Raw genomic sequence first — 14,875 nt, 5'->3', positions numbered from 1 at the left:
CATTTTTTTGCTTTAATCGAGCCTCAAGCTCCACCATTTCTACTTCCGATAACGGGGACCCGTTTCGGAATTCTTCTACGCCTCTCAAGGGTGAAGTTTTTGTCGAGTATCCCTTCTTGGAGGATTCCGGAAGATCTGCGGCCTACCTCAACGGACATGGCCCAGGACAAGGGAAGCTCGACACCCGGATCCAAGCTGTTCAGGTGCTGCCCTGGATGCCGATTACAAAACGTTTTCAAGGAGGACGAGCATACGCAATGTCTCTACTGCCTTCAGGAGGACAAGACGCACGTGGAGAAGGACTGTGTGTTCTGCAAGAACCTTTCGGAACAGACCAAACAAGATCATCATTCCCGCCTCGCCGCCTGGCTGGAGAAGGGCACAGCAGGTGAGAAGGCGAAGAAAAAGTCTGAGCGGCCTTCTAAGTCCTGTGAGGGCGCCCCGGTGACAGGGGCCCAACAGAAGGCCAAGCACCGCAAGTCCGCAGGCAACGGGAGCGCCGAAAGGTCGGGCTCTTCGGCTGCCAGGCAGGGCACGACTTCCCCGGCACGTTCAACCACGAGCCAGCGCTCTGGTTCGGGGAAGTGGAAGTCCGAGAACCCGGGTAAGCTGCTGGAGCGGCCCCGGTCCATCTCGAAGGGGGAGCGAGGCGCTGACCCTCCCCCCAAAGCGAAGGCCCAGGACGCACCTAAGGTGGTGAGGGCTTTGATCCAGCCGGCAAAAGCCTCTATCGAAGTGGTCGCTGCGACCCTGGCGAAGCCGGCTGAGACTACGCCAGTGGAATCGGCCTCCGGGCCCAGAGAATCCCTGCCATCGCGGAGGGAATCCTCTTTCCAGCCCACCGTTAAGACCCCCGTGAAGTCCCCGGCGGAAAAAGAGGGGGGGGGGGGCGGGGTGGCCATTACAGACTCGGAATCAGCCTCCGGAGGAGGACCTGGTGGAAACCGAGAAGGGCCTCAACGAGAGGTTCATAGGCCTCAACGAGAGGTTCCAGAAGGTTCGATCCCAGGGGACGAGAGGGCCCAGTGGAGCGGCCATCCCGTCCGTCGCAGCCATTACCCGAGCCCCAGGATAGCTCGGTGGCCATTTTGTTGGCGATCCAATCCTTATGTACCGAGATAAGGACGAGATTACCACAGACCCCGACGGAGGATCCAGAACCGGGCCCGTCGGGAAACCCCTCGAACAAGCGGAGGAGAGTCCACCCCTCTCCGCCCTTCGTGCCCGCGAGGCCTGTGGACCCTTCATCCCCCTCGCCGGACCCTAGAGAGGATACGGCGACGATACAGCGACGGGGCGGGACGACGGTGGCGGTGATGACACAGCGGACATCCCGTCATCACCCCCCCCCCCCCCTAGGGCTTCTTCAGCCGACAAATTTGTCTCCTTTTTACGCCATGATAACATGAGCATCCAAGCTCTTCCAGCTCTGCCCTGAAGTACAAAAAAAGGAAGGGTTTCTTTATCAACGACGAGAGGCCAAGAGGAAGACGGTCCTTGCGGTGCCTTTGCTCGACGACATCTGGGACGAGGGGCTTGCTGTCCTCAAGAACCCTTCCACGACACCCGCCAAGAGGGACAGGTACGAGAAGAAATACCGAGTCCCCGATGCCGCTCCCTTGTGCCTCAGGGCCCAGCCCACGCCGGACTCTGTCGTCTCGGCAGCGGCTAAGAAGAAAGCAGCGGGTGCAGCGGCTTCAACTTCCACTTCCCCGCCGGACAGCGAGGGCAAGAAGTTGGACTCCATGGGACGACGAGTCATCTCGTCGGCGGTGACGACGACGACGACGATTAAGGTGGCCAATGCCTTAGCGATCGTGGCCCGCTACGACAGGGAGCTCTGGTTCAATATAGCTCCCCTGCTAGACTTTCTACCCGACTACAAGAGGGTGGAGGCCCTACAAATTCTGCAGGAAGGCGAGGTGGTGTCAGATCACGCCATAACGGTGGCAACGGACATTGCTGATACTGGATTTCGCCAATTGGGCAACAGAGTCTGCCTCCGACGACGAGGATGGCTCAAGGCGACAGACTTTCGCCAGGATGTCCAGACCAGAGTGTTGGATATGCCGTTCGATGGCAACAACCTTTTTGGTAAGGCGGTGGATGAGTCTCTCCAGGCCATCAAGACCGACTTGGAGACGGCCCGGGCCCTAGGGGTACTTCAACAACGACAGCCCTTTTGGATCTCCGGAGGCAGACAGGGTGCCTCCAAGGGATCCGGCGGTGGCTCTTCCACTTACCGCCAGGTGGCCCGCTCCTCTTCCCAGGAGGCCTACAGAGGTCGCGGCAAGCAAGGGGGATCCCGCCGTTGTCGCCAAGGAGGCCAAGGCGGCAAGGCCGCCTCCAAGCAAGACTGACCCAGCCGTGTCGTCGGGCCCCCGCCGAAGCACCCCGGTGGGAGGCCGGCTGACGAAGTTCGTCAGCGTGTGGGAGTCCATCTCCACCGACCGTTGGGTGCTGGACACCCTGGCCAACGGGCACTCGCTGGAATTCCAAAAGACGTGCCCTTGCATTCCTCCCGTGGCCAGGAAGGAGAATCACATCCCTCAACTGCTGTTGGAGGTAAGGGCGATGTTCAAGAAAGGTGCCATCGAGCTCGTCCCCAGGAGGCTCTGGGGCTCCGGAGTGTACTCAAGGTACTTCCTCGTCAGAAAGAAGACAGGCGGTTGGCGCCCCATCCTGGACCTGCGTCGGTTAAACAAATACATCAAGGTGCAGAAATTCAGGATGGTCACCCTCCAGCACGTGCTGGGACCGCTGGAGGAGGGCGACTTCCTATCGTCGTTGGACCTGGAGGATGCTTACTTCCACATCCCCATTCTAAAAGGGCACAGGAAGTTTCTCAGGTTCGTGGTTCAGGGACCCCACTACCAATTCAGAGCCCTACCCTTCGGATTAAAGTCGGCACCCAGGGTATTCACCAAGTACCTGGCACCAGTGGAAGCGCGGCTGCGCCTGCAGGGGATCCACGTCCACCCCAACCTGGATGACTGGCTAATCTGGGCAAGGACAAGAGAACTCGCCGTCGAACACACAGCGAGGACCGTCCGGCTGCTCACGGAACTGGTGTTCGCCATCAACTACCCCAAATCCCACCTGGTTCCGTCGCAAGTAGCACTGTTTCTGGGAGTGAAGCTCGATACAGTGGGGCAATTGGCCTCCCCGTCAGAGGAGAGGACGAAGACCATCCTGGGCAAGGTGCAGCGCCTGCTAGCCACGGACGTGGCCAGGGTGAGGTCCATCAAGTCCCTCCTCGGGATGATGTCCTCATGCCTCTATCTGGTACCCCTTTGCAGACTTCGGATGCATCCGCTACAGGAGTTCCTCGACGCCCGCTGGTTTCAGGTGATGGGCTGCTTCGAGGACAGGATCCCTCTCGACGAGGAGTTCTGTCGGGCGATCCTATGGTGGGGTACCCGTGCTCTCCTCACTACAGGCACGGACTTTCAAACCCCTGAGTGTTTCAGGAGACGGTGACAACAGATGCCTCTCTGGAGGGTTGGAGGGCCCACATCGGAGATCTCCACGCAAGAGGCCTTTGGCTCCCGGAGGAGAGGTCTCTCCACATCAACATTCTGGAGCTCCGAGCAGTGTTCTGGGCGCTCAAGTTGTTCCTTCCGTCCATCAAGGACAAAGTGGTGAGGATCTTCACCGACAACATCACCACAATGTTCTACATACGGAAGCAGGGGGGCACCAGATCCCCAGCCCTATCCAAGGAGGCCCAGGATCTGTGGCACTGGGCCGTCGCCCAGGGGATGTTTCTGGTTCCCTTCCACTTGGCAGGAATAAAAAACACCATCGCTGACTCACTCAGCAGGGAGCTGCGCTCGTGCCACAAGTGGGAACTACGTCAGGACCAGGTGGATCGGCTCTTTCGACGACGGGGCAAACCCCGGATCGACCTTTTCGCGATGGCGACAAACTCCAAGTGCCAGAGGTTCGCCAGCAGGTTCCCGCAGCCGGGGAGCATGGGCGATGCTTTCTCGTTCCCCTGGGACGGCCTGTTTCTATACGCGTTCCCTCTGTTGCCGTTGCTGCTCCGCCTCATCAACCAGCTCAAGAAGTCCAGGTGCAGAATGATCCTCGTCGCACCGGAGTGGCCGAGGCAGATCTGGTTTCCGGACCTTCTGGACTTGTCAACGTCCCCACCAGTCAAGCTGCCAGCGGACACGATCTTCTCCCCAGAGAAGGAGGCGCCATTCTCCATCAAGACCCACAGTCGCTGAACTTGCAGGCCTGGCTCCTGCAGCACTAGAGTTTGTAGGGTACGATATCCCGGCTGACTGCAGAGAGGTTCTTGCAAAAGCCAGGGCGTCCTCAACTCTTAACTGTTACGATCATAAGTGGAAGAGGTTCTCTGTCTGGTGCCGTGCACAGAAGATTAACCCTCTGCGGATTACGGCCCCTCAAGTACCTCCGTACCTACTGTCGCTGGCCAAAGCTGGTCTGGCTCACGCCTCCATCAAAATACATATGGCTGCCATCTCCCGATATACCGGGACTACGGGACGGACATCCTTGTGGTCTCAGCGCCTGGTGAACGAATTTATGAAGGGACTATTCCGATTGTTCCCGCCGGGGAAGGCTCCTGCCCCGGCGTGGGAGCTTAATGTGGTGCTGACCAGGCTCATGGGGGCCCCATTCAGCGCCTTTGAAGTTCCTGTCATGGAAGACAGCGTTCCTCGTGGCCATCACCTCCGCACGACGAGTGGGAGAGATCCAGGCCCTATCTTGCAAGCCTCCATACTTGACTTTTCATGACACGAGGGTGGTGCTGAGGATGCACCCCTCCTTCATGCCCAAGGTGCCGTCGGACTTCCACCTCAACGAGCCCTTGGTGTTACCAGTTTTCTTCCTGTCGCCTTCGACGCCAGCCGAGAGGACTTTGCACTCGCTGGATGTAGCTAGAGTGCTGAAATTCTACGTGGACCGCACGAAGAGTTTTCGGAAGACGTCACAACTGTTTGTGAACTTTGGGTCTGTGAATCAAGGGAAGGCTCTCTCGAAGACTTCCATTTCCAGATGGCTCTCCGGCTGCATCATGCACTGTCACTGGTTGGCAAACCGACCGCTGCCCGGCCGTCCGAGAGCCCATTCGACCAGAGCGATCGTTGCTACCACGGCGTTCCTGTCTGGTGTGCCCCTGCTGGACATCTCCAGGGCTGCTACGTGGAGGTCGACGCACACCTTCACAAGATTCTACTGCGTCGATCGGGACTCCAGGGAGGAGTCCAGGGTCGGCCAAGCAGTGCTGCGCAACCTGTTCGCCTAAGGTGAGCCTGGCGAGGAGGTAAGAATTGCTTAATGTTGAGTTTTGGATGCAATGCTTAATGTTGAGCCTTTGCCACCTCACGTGGTTGTGCATGTGTATACTGCTATGTATTCTTTTATTCATGAGCATGTGAATCCATGTCAGACCCCATGCTGGAGAAGGAACAAGTTACTTACCTGTAACTGTTGTTCTCCAGCATGGGTCTGGCATGGATTCACATGCGAACCCTCCCACCTACCCCTCTGCGGCTCTTCACTTGGTCATACTGCCACTTTGCATGCTACCAAATCTGAGGATGGCTGTCAGAGGCGGGGCTTAGGGAGAGGGCAGTCATTGGCTGGGGGGCAGTATGACCCAGAGATCAGTGATTGGTTACTACTAAGAAAGACAGATCAGAAACAAAACTGATACTGATATTTTCTTTACCGAGGATTCCCAGCCTGACGACGGGGAATATTCATGAGCATGTGAATCCATGCCAGACCCCATGCTGGAGAATAGAAGAAACTCCCAACTCAATGCCACTAAACTAAACCCTCTAAAAGAGACTCCCACTTTAACAGTCCTATTAACACTCACTGCAAATTAAGCAATAGGACAACAAAAAAGAAAAGTTGTATCACCCCTGCAACACCTAAACCAAACACCCCTCTGAAGGGTGCCCTTATTAATGCTAGATCATTAATAGCACATGCTACCGAAATTGCCGATCTCATCCAAATAGGTGATTATGACCTCCTAGCCATAACGGAAACCTGGCTTCACCAAGCAGCAGGAGACGCTCTGATGCTTGCCTTGCCCCCGAATTACAACATTCTCAGAGAAGACAGAACCAATTCTCGAGGAGGCGGCCTAGCCATCATCGCTAAAAATAATCTCACCATAAAAATAGAAACGCCGTCAAACACCAAATCCTGCGAATCCTTAACCGCCAAACTCTTAATTTCATCCTCGCAATCTATCAATATACACCTCATCTATAGGCCACCAGGTCCCATTGGAACTTTAGAGGAGGACATCTCTACGATCCTCTCAAATAACTTAAAAAATTAATCGCAAGCCATCCTTCTGGGAGACCTGAACTTAGGCTTCAACGATCACAAAGATTCACAAGTGACCAATATCGCCAATGTCATCACAGAATTAGGATTCACCGAAAGAATATCACAACCTACCCACATAAAAGGTCGAACACTTGACTGGGTAGCCAACCAAAACTGTAATGTAACTATTACTGATGTCAGCCCACAAATCTGGACAGACCATGCGCTAATAACCTTCCTTATAAATGAAAGCACTACCCAACCTAAGGAAAATATATTGGCTCCCCCCTTACCAACCAGAAATAAAAAAAAAACATAACCATGGACAAACTGCTACCACTTATCCTCCCAACTCTAAACACCCTACCTGAATCACTAAACCCCTGAGCTCTAGTGAATGAATTCAACTCAACCATGGCCATAGCCTTGGATATTATCGCCCCTTTGAAAATGAGAAAAAGTAAGCCCAGAGCACACTTAAACACCTGGTTCACCCCTCACCTCAAATCCCTAAGGATTGAAAAACGCAAATGTGAATCCGCCTGGCGATTAACTCCATCTGAGACTAATAAAGCAGCTCTCATCAATGCCTGTAAGACATACAAAAATGAAATACGGAGAGCAAAAAAAGAGAACTTTAACAACAGAATACTGCAGGCTAAATCCGGAAACAAAGAGCTATTCATTATAGTAAAGGAACTGGAAAACCCCATCCCTGCCCCGGACAACTGCGACAAAAATAAAATGGGGTGCTCCAACATCCAAAAAGCACTAAACGACAAAATAGCTACACTTCAAACTAAAATTGAGAAAAATAAACAAAATATTCCTCCCTCAACCACTCAAAGAGGTAAACTATCTACTTCTACCAAACCAGAACATAAATTCAACTTCACCAAAGTAACTAGTAAGTAACTCTCGCTCAAACCTTCCAACTGTCGAGGCGACATATGCCCAGCCCAACTGATAAAAGATGCGGCCAGAGACCTATCCCCATTTATTTCTAAACTCATTAATGCTTCCTTTGCATCAAGCACGATACCAGACAACCTCAAACAATCATGAGTCCTCCCCCTCCTTAAAAAGCAAACTTTGGACCCGTCCATCCTGACTTAACTATAGGCCAATTACAACGGTACCATTTCTGTTAAAAATACTAGACAGAGTGGCTTACTTACAGATCCAAAAACACTTGGAGCTGCATAAACCATTAGGTACCAGACAATCAGGCTTCACGCCTCAGCACGGTACAGAAACGCGCTCATCGATCTCAAAACCCAGGTCGATGAGCTGAGAGACCTTGGAAAAACAGCCTTACTCCTCATACTGGATCTCTCAGCGGCTTTTGACTTGGTAGATCATGATGTGCTCTGTACCCATCTGGAATCTGCAGCCCACTTCTCCACACATGCCATTGCGTGGATCAAGTCATTCTTAAGTGGCAGAACTATGAGGGTTTTCTCTGCCTCTGCAGCGGCTGACCCAGTACCTATCACATGTGGCGTTCCCCAGGGCTCCTGCGTCTCTTCTACCATGTATAACATTTTCATGAAGCCCCTGTTCAATGATGTGGACCTTCTGGGTGTCACCTACACTAACTACGCAGATGACACTCAGATCCTCATCCCACTTTTGGGGGATTATGAACAGGATTTGGCCTTGGTGAATAGATATACCTCATCATTCAGGCATGGATGGCCCGTCATGGTCTATGCCTGAATGATGACAAAACGGAACCTATAATTCTGGGGAATACACAAAATATAAAAAAAATTGAACAATGACTATTCATCATTTGTTATAGATGGCAATACCATTAAAGTAGCAAAAGAGGTAAAAACATTAGGTTTATACCTCGACTCTTGCCTCTCTCTAACAAAGCAGGTGAGTGCGATGGCCTCTAGCACCGCATATACCTGTAAGCCGATTAGAGCAGCAAAACCATTCCTGTCCACTACCAGCTGCCTCACCCTATCAAGAGCTATGGTATTATACCATATTGGACTATTGTAACACACTATATATACGGTCTAATAAATACACGTTGCAAAAAATCCAAACCTTGCAGAATAATGCCTTCAGAGCCGCCTTAGGAATCTCAAAAAGAGAGCATATCTCAGATGTCAGAAGACAATCTGATTGGCTCTCTACAGCGGACAAAATGAAACTTAAAACAGTAACACTAACATTCAAAAGTACTAATGATTTATCCCCCAAATATCTAACAGAAAGGTTCAAAAGAAGAACTTCCACTGGATCCACCAGAGAAGCATATACCAACCAGCTAGTTGTGCCCCCATTTAAACTGAGCACTGCCAGAGGGAACAGCTTCCCTGTCAAAGCAGCCCAGTTGTGGAACTCCCTCCCTACCTCCTTAAGGTCTGACCAATCCTGTCCACACTTCAGACTTAACTGTATTAAATGGCTCAAAGAAACCGACCTGTAACTGACCGACACCAGGACTACTTACGTCTTATCCACCTGTTAATCAGTAGTTGAACGCATACTTACATGCTCTTCCCCTAGCCTACGCCACCCTGTTTTTTGTCTCTCAATATATACTGTGTATACATCTCTATGTACAAATATCTGTGTATATAACCCTGTATATTACCCCGTGTACAAACTTTTTAGGGTAATAATTTTTCCTGCTGTCAATGTATCCTGTATTTACTTGGAATGTGTAACTGTAACTTGTAAGCTTAAAGTATTCTTGCACACTCGCCCGGATACCTTCGGGTCTGGTGTGCACTATAAATAAATAAACCATTTAAGATAGTAGCAGCCATATTGTAATCGAGGCCTAGTGTTGCGCTGAAGCCAGGTTCGCCGGTCCGTTTCACATACACACAGAAATAAAGCTTATGCAGGTGGGAATAGGTTGCAGCTTGGGCACTGGTGAGAAAGGCCAGAACTGCAGAGATTCATTACATCTTCATTATCTCATGTTGCCAACATTTCGTATCCCATAGGGAATGAGCTCTGCAAGGCCACAATGGGGTTGCAAGCTCGCTGTGGAAAGCAATCCCACGAGAAGGAAGGCATGAGCCCCCGACCCTTCATGTCCCTCTTCTAAGTAATAGCACCCGAAAGCCCCAGCATTCCAAGATACCAGCCAGTCCCAGACCACCAACAATAAAACTGTTAACCGACCCCCCAAACGATCAGAAAAGATCTGAAAACAGGGATCCGTCGCCTTCATCAGGGTCGCGTGATTTGCACTGCTGGGAGGGATACAACAACAGAGCTTTAACAAGGGTGCAAAACTGATCTGGAATCGAGCTGTAGTTTGTTAGAAGCAATGGCCTCGTAGCATCCTCCTTGCCCATGTCTGCAGTGCTAGATGCACATCAGGTTGGAGATAAAGCCTGTATTGTTTTTCTTCACATAATTGCCAATCAGTGGTAGTGTCATGCCCAATGACGCGAAAGGAGTAACCCACATGGAAAAAGATGCACAGAAGGGGCTGGGACCAATGGCCTGGCATCCCTTATGGAGCAGGTAGCCTATGTATAGCGTCTCGACTAACCAGCCACGCAGGTTTGGACAGTATGTAATTTACTTCACTGACGATGCCGCCTGCCTTCATAAAGTGTTACTTGTACTGATTTTACCAGAACGTTCCATGGCAGCAGAGTTCTTTGTCGGTGCATTTCTATTTTTGTGGAAATAAAACTTTGTTCTTCTTGCAAGAGGTTTGTTGGGCCTTTTTCTCTAGTGGGCTGTATTTTTTCAGGTCTGAGCATCGAGGGGCTTCTCTACATCAGTCCAGTAAAGAACTGTTAACTAAAAAGACATTTTGCCATCTTGTTTAAGAATCCAGGGAAATTGAACCATCCTCTGGATCCAAGCGTCTTTACCTTGGAGAACATTTTTGTTGGAGTCATTCATACACTTTTGGTTTGGAACACTTTTTCTAACATCAAGTTAAAGACATTCCTTGCACCTTTTGTGGTTTATTCATATTATATTTATAAGTGTGAGGGGCAGGGAAGGGCAGCGCAGGACAGGTTGTTTTGGACACAAGGACGGCTTTTGAGTTACAGACTTCCTGACACTGACAGATCCTTCTTTTTAGTTTCTAGGTAGGGAAGTTCCTCTTTAGACTAGGACTAGAGAGGCCTGTATTTCCCCATCCCATTTTTGTTTAATAAGAATGTCTTCAATCCAGGCTACAACAACCTTGAGTCCGTCTCTCATTTCCGACACCCGACAACTTGTTTAGTAGTCATTTTTTATTTTCAGTGTTCAACCTGCCCTTAACATTTTTGAAACCAAGTAAGTTCTTTTCAGAACAAGTTATTGTTATTCTTATATTGAACAAATTTATTTTACTATGTATTGTCCTATAATCTGCTCTTTGGATTTGGCTTTTAATGTGGACAAAAAGTATACTCGCTGTTCACACAACCCAGAAGATAGGATGTTATCAAAGCTCTCTCACTTTAGTCAGAGACAGGAAATGGCCCACAGCAACATAGGGATTGGCAAAATAACACACATTATAGTCCAATTGGGAAAAAGTAATCCAAATTCCAGGCTCCTTGTTCCACAGATGACCCCAATGCAGTTGGTGACATCATTCAAAGCTTCACGTAGTAGGCATCTCAGCATGAATTGATCAGCCCAGTGCATATCAACTGTTTCTCAAGTGACAGCCAAGAAGCAGCCCTCAGAACCTCCCTTACTTACCATGCATATCCATCATCCCTGGCGAAGAGCTGTTTTCTGGAGTAGTCACCTCAGACCCACATTTTTCATCTTTGGACTTTTTCTTATTCTTGCTTTTCTGTAATAGACAAAGGGATCGCTAAATAGGCGTCATTTTATGATTTATTTTACAGTTATAATGCTTACAATCCATGTACCACCAGAACAGATACAAAACTAACTTTGTTCAATGCAGGACCTCGATTATGAAGCAGATTCATTATGCAGTCATTTGCAATAGCAATACATATTTAGTCTTTATTATAGCCTTTACAACAATTACTCTAGCTCCAATTACACAAGGACTGTATCAAACTAAACGCAGACAGCAGTAGATATTAGAGGACAGTTGTAAGGATGCTGAAACTGTGGAATTCCACAAGCCCTACCAGCTTTCACCTCAGAGAATTGGGTCTACTAAAAGGAGTACTTGAGCGTATAATGCTGAATTACTGTTCTTGTGATGTATTTATTTCTTTGAGCAATATTTATTTCTTTGAGCATGTTAGAAAGATACTCAAACTAATCTTGCATAACAATATCATGACTCCTGTCACCATGCACCGAAAAGCATACAGGCACCGCTTCTATCTACACTTTGAATTTAATGGGGAAAATCCAACATGTCATCTGTGTCCGACACTAACCGTTTCTGTACGAGCAGTGTTCTCAGGGAAGGAACAATGGTATCATCTAATTATGAGTGCTTCACACACTTATGGGTGCCAGGCTTGCACAATATCCTGCAATGCGTCAAAAGGTTCCTAGCAGAAAGAGGAGCGGGTGAGGTGCACTATGTTAATAATATATACTATAGTTAAATGACAATAATTATGTTTTTTAGATAGATCCTGTGTATATTTCAGGTGGTATAGCATGGTATAGTCCCCCGGCCCAGGGTAACAGAATATGATCCAACAATAAAAGAAGCCTGTTGTTGCAAACAGGTCACCCTAGGGCACTCCTACAGGGCTCTGTCCTTCTAATGCTGATAATGAATTTAGAATAGTATTTTTCAATTTAAAACAAAAAAGTAAATTTCGTAATAAAACAGTCACCTTTATTTATACATTTCAACAGGTGCATCAACAGAATACTTGATAATATTCTCAACAGAATACTGATAAAATTCTCAATATACAGAAACCCAAAAATGCTTTCAAATCATCGATGTTCTCGTCAAACAACCAACTCAAATAATTTGACACACTGAACAGCTTAATTTGTTAGAGTTAAAAAATACACAGAATAGTTGACTTTCCATTGTGCCGACATGTTTTTCGGATAAACCTCATTATCCTTCTTTGGGCTTTAAAGCGGTCTTATATTGACCTGGAAACTTGTGTTATGTGATTGTGAATTGACTCGAGGCTCAGATTTACTGAATGAACATTGTTCGACTGACTGTTTTATTATGAAATTTACTTCATGTATTGTAATATCTATTTAAACATTAACTTCATCACAGCAGTAATACATGATCAGATGGAACTCCAAATGGGTAAAAAAATAAAATAAAAAAAAAAGCAGCTGTAAAGTGGAATACCCACCAAAAACAGATACATTTAAATAATATTGGGAGTTTTTTTGCTGGAATAATAAAATGCAGGCTCTAATTGATAAGACGAGGAGAAAAAGTAATTTGTTTAGGCCAGAATGATCACTGCCTCAAAAACCGAGTCAAGGGCGTGCATTAGTAGTGACAAGAACATGATTTTTAAATTCGTTGAATGTATCACAAGGATGAATAATGTGGATTAACGCTAGTGCAGCATAAGTATTCCCAATATACATATCTGTGTTTTTGGAATTCAGCATTAGAGTAGCAATAACTAATAATAGTAATAACGACTTGAAGTTAAATGTTTGAACACATTTTACATTACTTTACTTACATGAGCCTGCACAAGGAGGATTGTGAATAGAAAACCAAAAAAGCACCAGCTTCACCTTAATTTAGGTTCTTTAGCTGATTACAACCAAAATAAGGTGCTTCCCTCAGACGAGCCAATATTGGTCTGATAATGAGGAGGAAGCATATCAGATTGATGAGGTGGCAATGGCAGACCGCCTCAAAAAGGTATCTGGGATCTTCCGTTGAGACCAGCATCAAGAGGTCCATGTCCGAGATTCTCTTGCCTATCCAGCAGCACCTAGACAGTATGGAGGAGCAACTCCAGGCGACCTCCCCGCCTGGGAGAAAGAAGACACATAAGAGAAAGCACCTTTCAAGTAAAGGGGGATGTATTCCGGCTCGCAAGAGCAAAGACTCTCTGACACCCCCCGAGCCAGCCAGAACCTGCCACCGCTGCCGTCTCAGACGCCTTCTCTAGGCTGAAAAAGGCCTTTATGAACAGGAAGGAAACCCCTTCCCATGATGGACCCTCTTACCCCGAGGAAGACAACAGGGGCACTAGACCCTCAAACCCAGAGGGATACCGACAGGGCACCGATGACGAAGCTAGAGGGGTCTATGACATTGATCATTCCCCTTCATCCTCCTCCGAGCACACTCAAAACATAGGGTCACGACCCTCAACCTCTGGGATTGCGGCAGTCCCCATCCCCAAGAAGGTAACCGGGGAGCAATCTCCTTCCAGGGGAATGTTTACTTCGAAAGACCTTGTGCACCCCAGATCTACCGACTGGGAACTGTCATCCAGAACAACTGATTACATCAAGAATAGGCTGCGCAGTCCTCTGGATAAAGAAGTCAGAGCCAGGCTGAGAGCAAAATGCCCCCATCCCGAGATTCCGGGGAAAGAAGCTCTCACTCCGGAGTTGGACTCCAAATTGATTACCTGTCAAGGACCCAAGGAAGGGCATCGTCTGTGCCTGGAAGTCCGGCCAGGACAGGGTCCTGGACATCACTGGTCCCTTAGCGAAGATCATGGACCTGGCCGAAGCGGCCATTGATTCTGGTGACTCCATCGACCCGGTGATCCTTTCAGGTTGGGCTCAAAGAGCACTCTGGGTAATGCCAGTTGTGCCATCTCGGCTGAGCGCTGTAAGGGCATTTTGTTTAAAATTGATGCTAATCTAGGCGAGCTAGCAGACACAATCAGGAGCAGCAGCCCAAGGTCTGCTTTTTGGAGACCCATTCATGAAGGAGATGTCAAAGTTAGTCGGCATCTTTACAGCTTTAGACAAGGCTCAAGCCTCCATCAAAAGAGTTTTTGCTACAAAAATGTTCTCCAGGGCCCCGACAAGGAAGAGGTCTCTCCTCCAGCCGCTTCGCATTTGATCAAAGGCCTTAACACGCCTCGGGCCAGCACAGTTCTTGGCAGGACCGCTCAGACACTTTCTTCCCCTCAAGAGGGCGGGGAAGAGGTTGTGGCTGGAGAAGAGGAGCAAGATACCAAGCCCAACAACAATCCACAGGTCAGTGTACCCATAGCAGCGCCCGCGCCAGACGCCCATAGGGGGGAGATTAGCTCTCTTTGCGCAAGCATGGGACTCCTTGTCAGGAGATGTCTGGGTCAGGGACGCAGCGTGCGGCTTGCACTTAAGAGTTTTTCGCTCAACCGTCCGGCCGGTCGCCCCGTTCAATTAATAATGCAGACGAGATAGCGCTAGACAGCGAAATACGCAGCTTATACTTAAAACAGGCGATTCGCCCCTGCTCGAGCCAAGGCGGCTTCTTCAGCCCTATATTTTTGGTTTACAGGAAGCAGAAAGTACGTCCAGTAATAAATCTAAAGGCTCTCAACGATTTCATTGTCTACCATCATTTCAAGATGGAATGAATCCACATGCTCAGGGACATCTTGAGACCGAACGACTGGCTTGTGCGCCGGGACCTAAAGGACGCTTACCTCACAGTTCCCATACAGCAAGCCCATGT

The 14,875-nt window shown here is 48.9% G+C and overlaps 1 protein-coding gene across 1 annotated transcript in view; it reads right to left on the bottom strand.

The window, feature by feature from the left end:
* Nucleotides 1-14,875, bottom strand: part of BCL7A (BAF chromatin remodeling complex subunit BCL7A) — a 158,760-nt gene that overhangs the window by 60,446 nt on the left and 83,439 nt on the right. Inside the window, exon 3 of the mRNA XM_069619594.1 lies at nucleotides 11,014-11,110. Coding sequence (XP_069475695.1) covers nucleotides 11,014-11,110 — 97 coding nt within the window. The remainder of the gene's footprint in view (nucleotides 1-11,013; nucleotides 11,111-14,875) is intronic.

The sequence above is a fragment of the Ambystoma mexicanum genome, chromosome 10 (assembly GCF_040938575.1).
Source record: "Ambystoma mexicanum isolate Mex_15411 chromosome 10, UKY_AmexF1_1, whole genome shotgun sequence".
NCBI lineage: Eukaryota > Metazoa > Chordata > Amphibia > Caudata > Ambystomatidae > Ambystoma > Ambystoma mexicanum.
The sequence above is the reverse complement of the archived record's forward strand: the minus strand, read 5'-3'. Positions and strand labels throughout refer to the sequence as shown.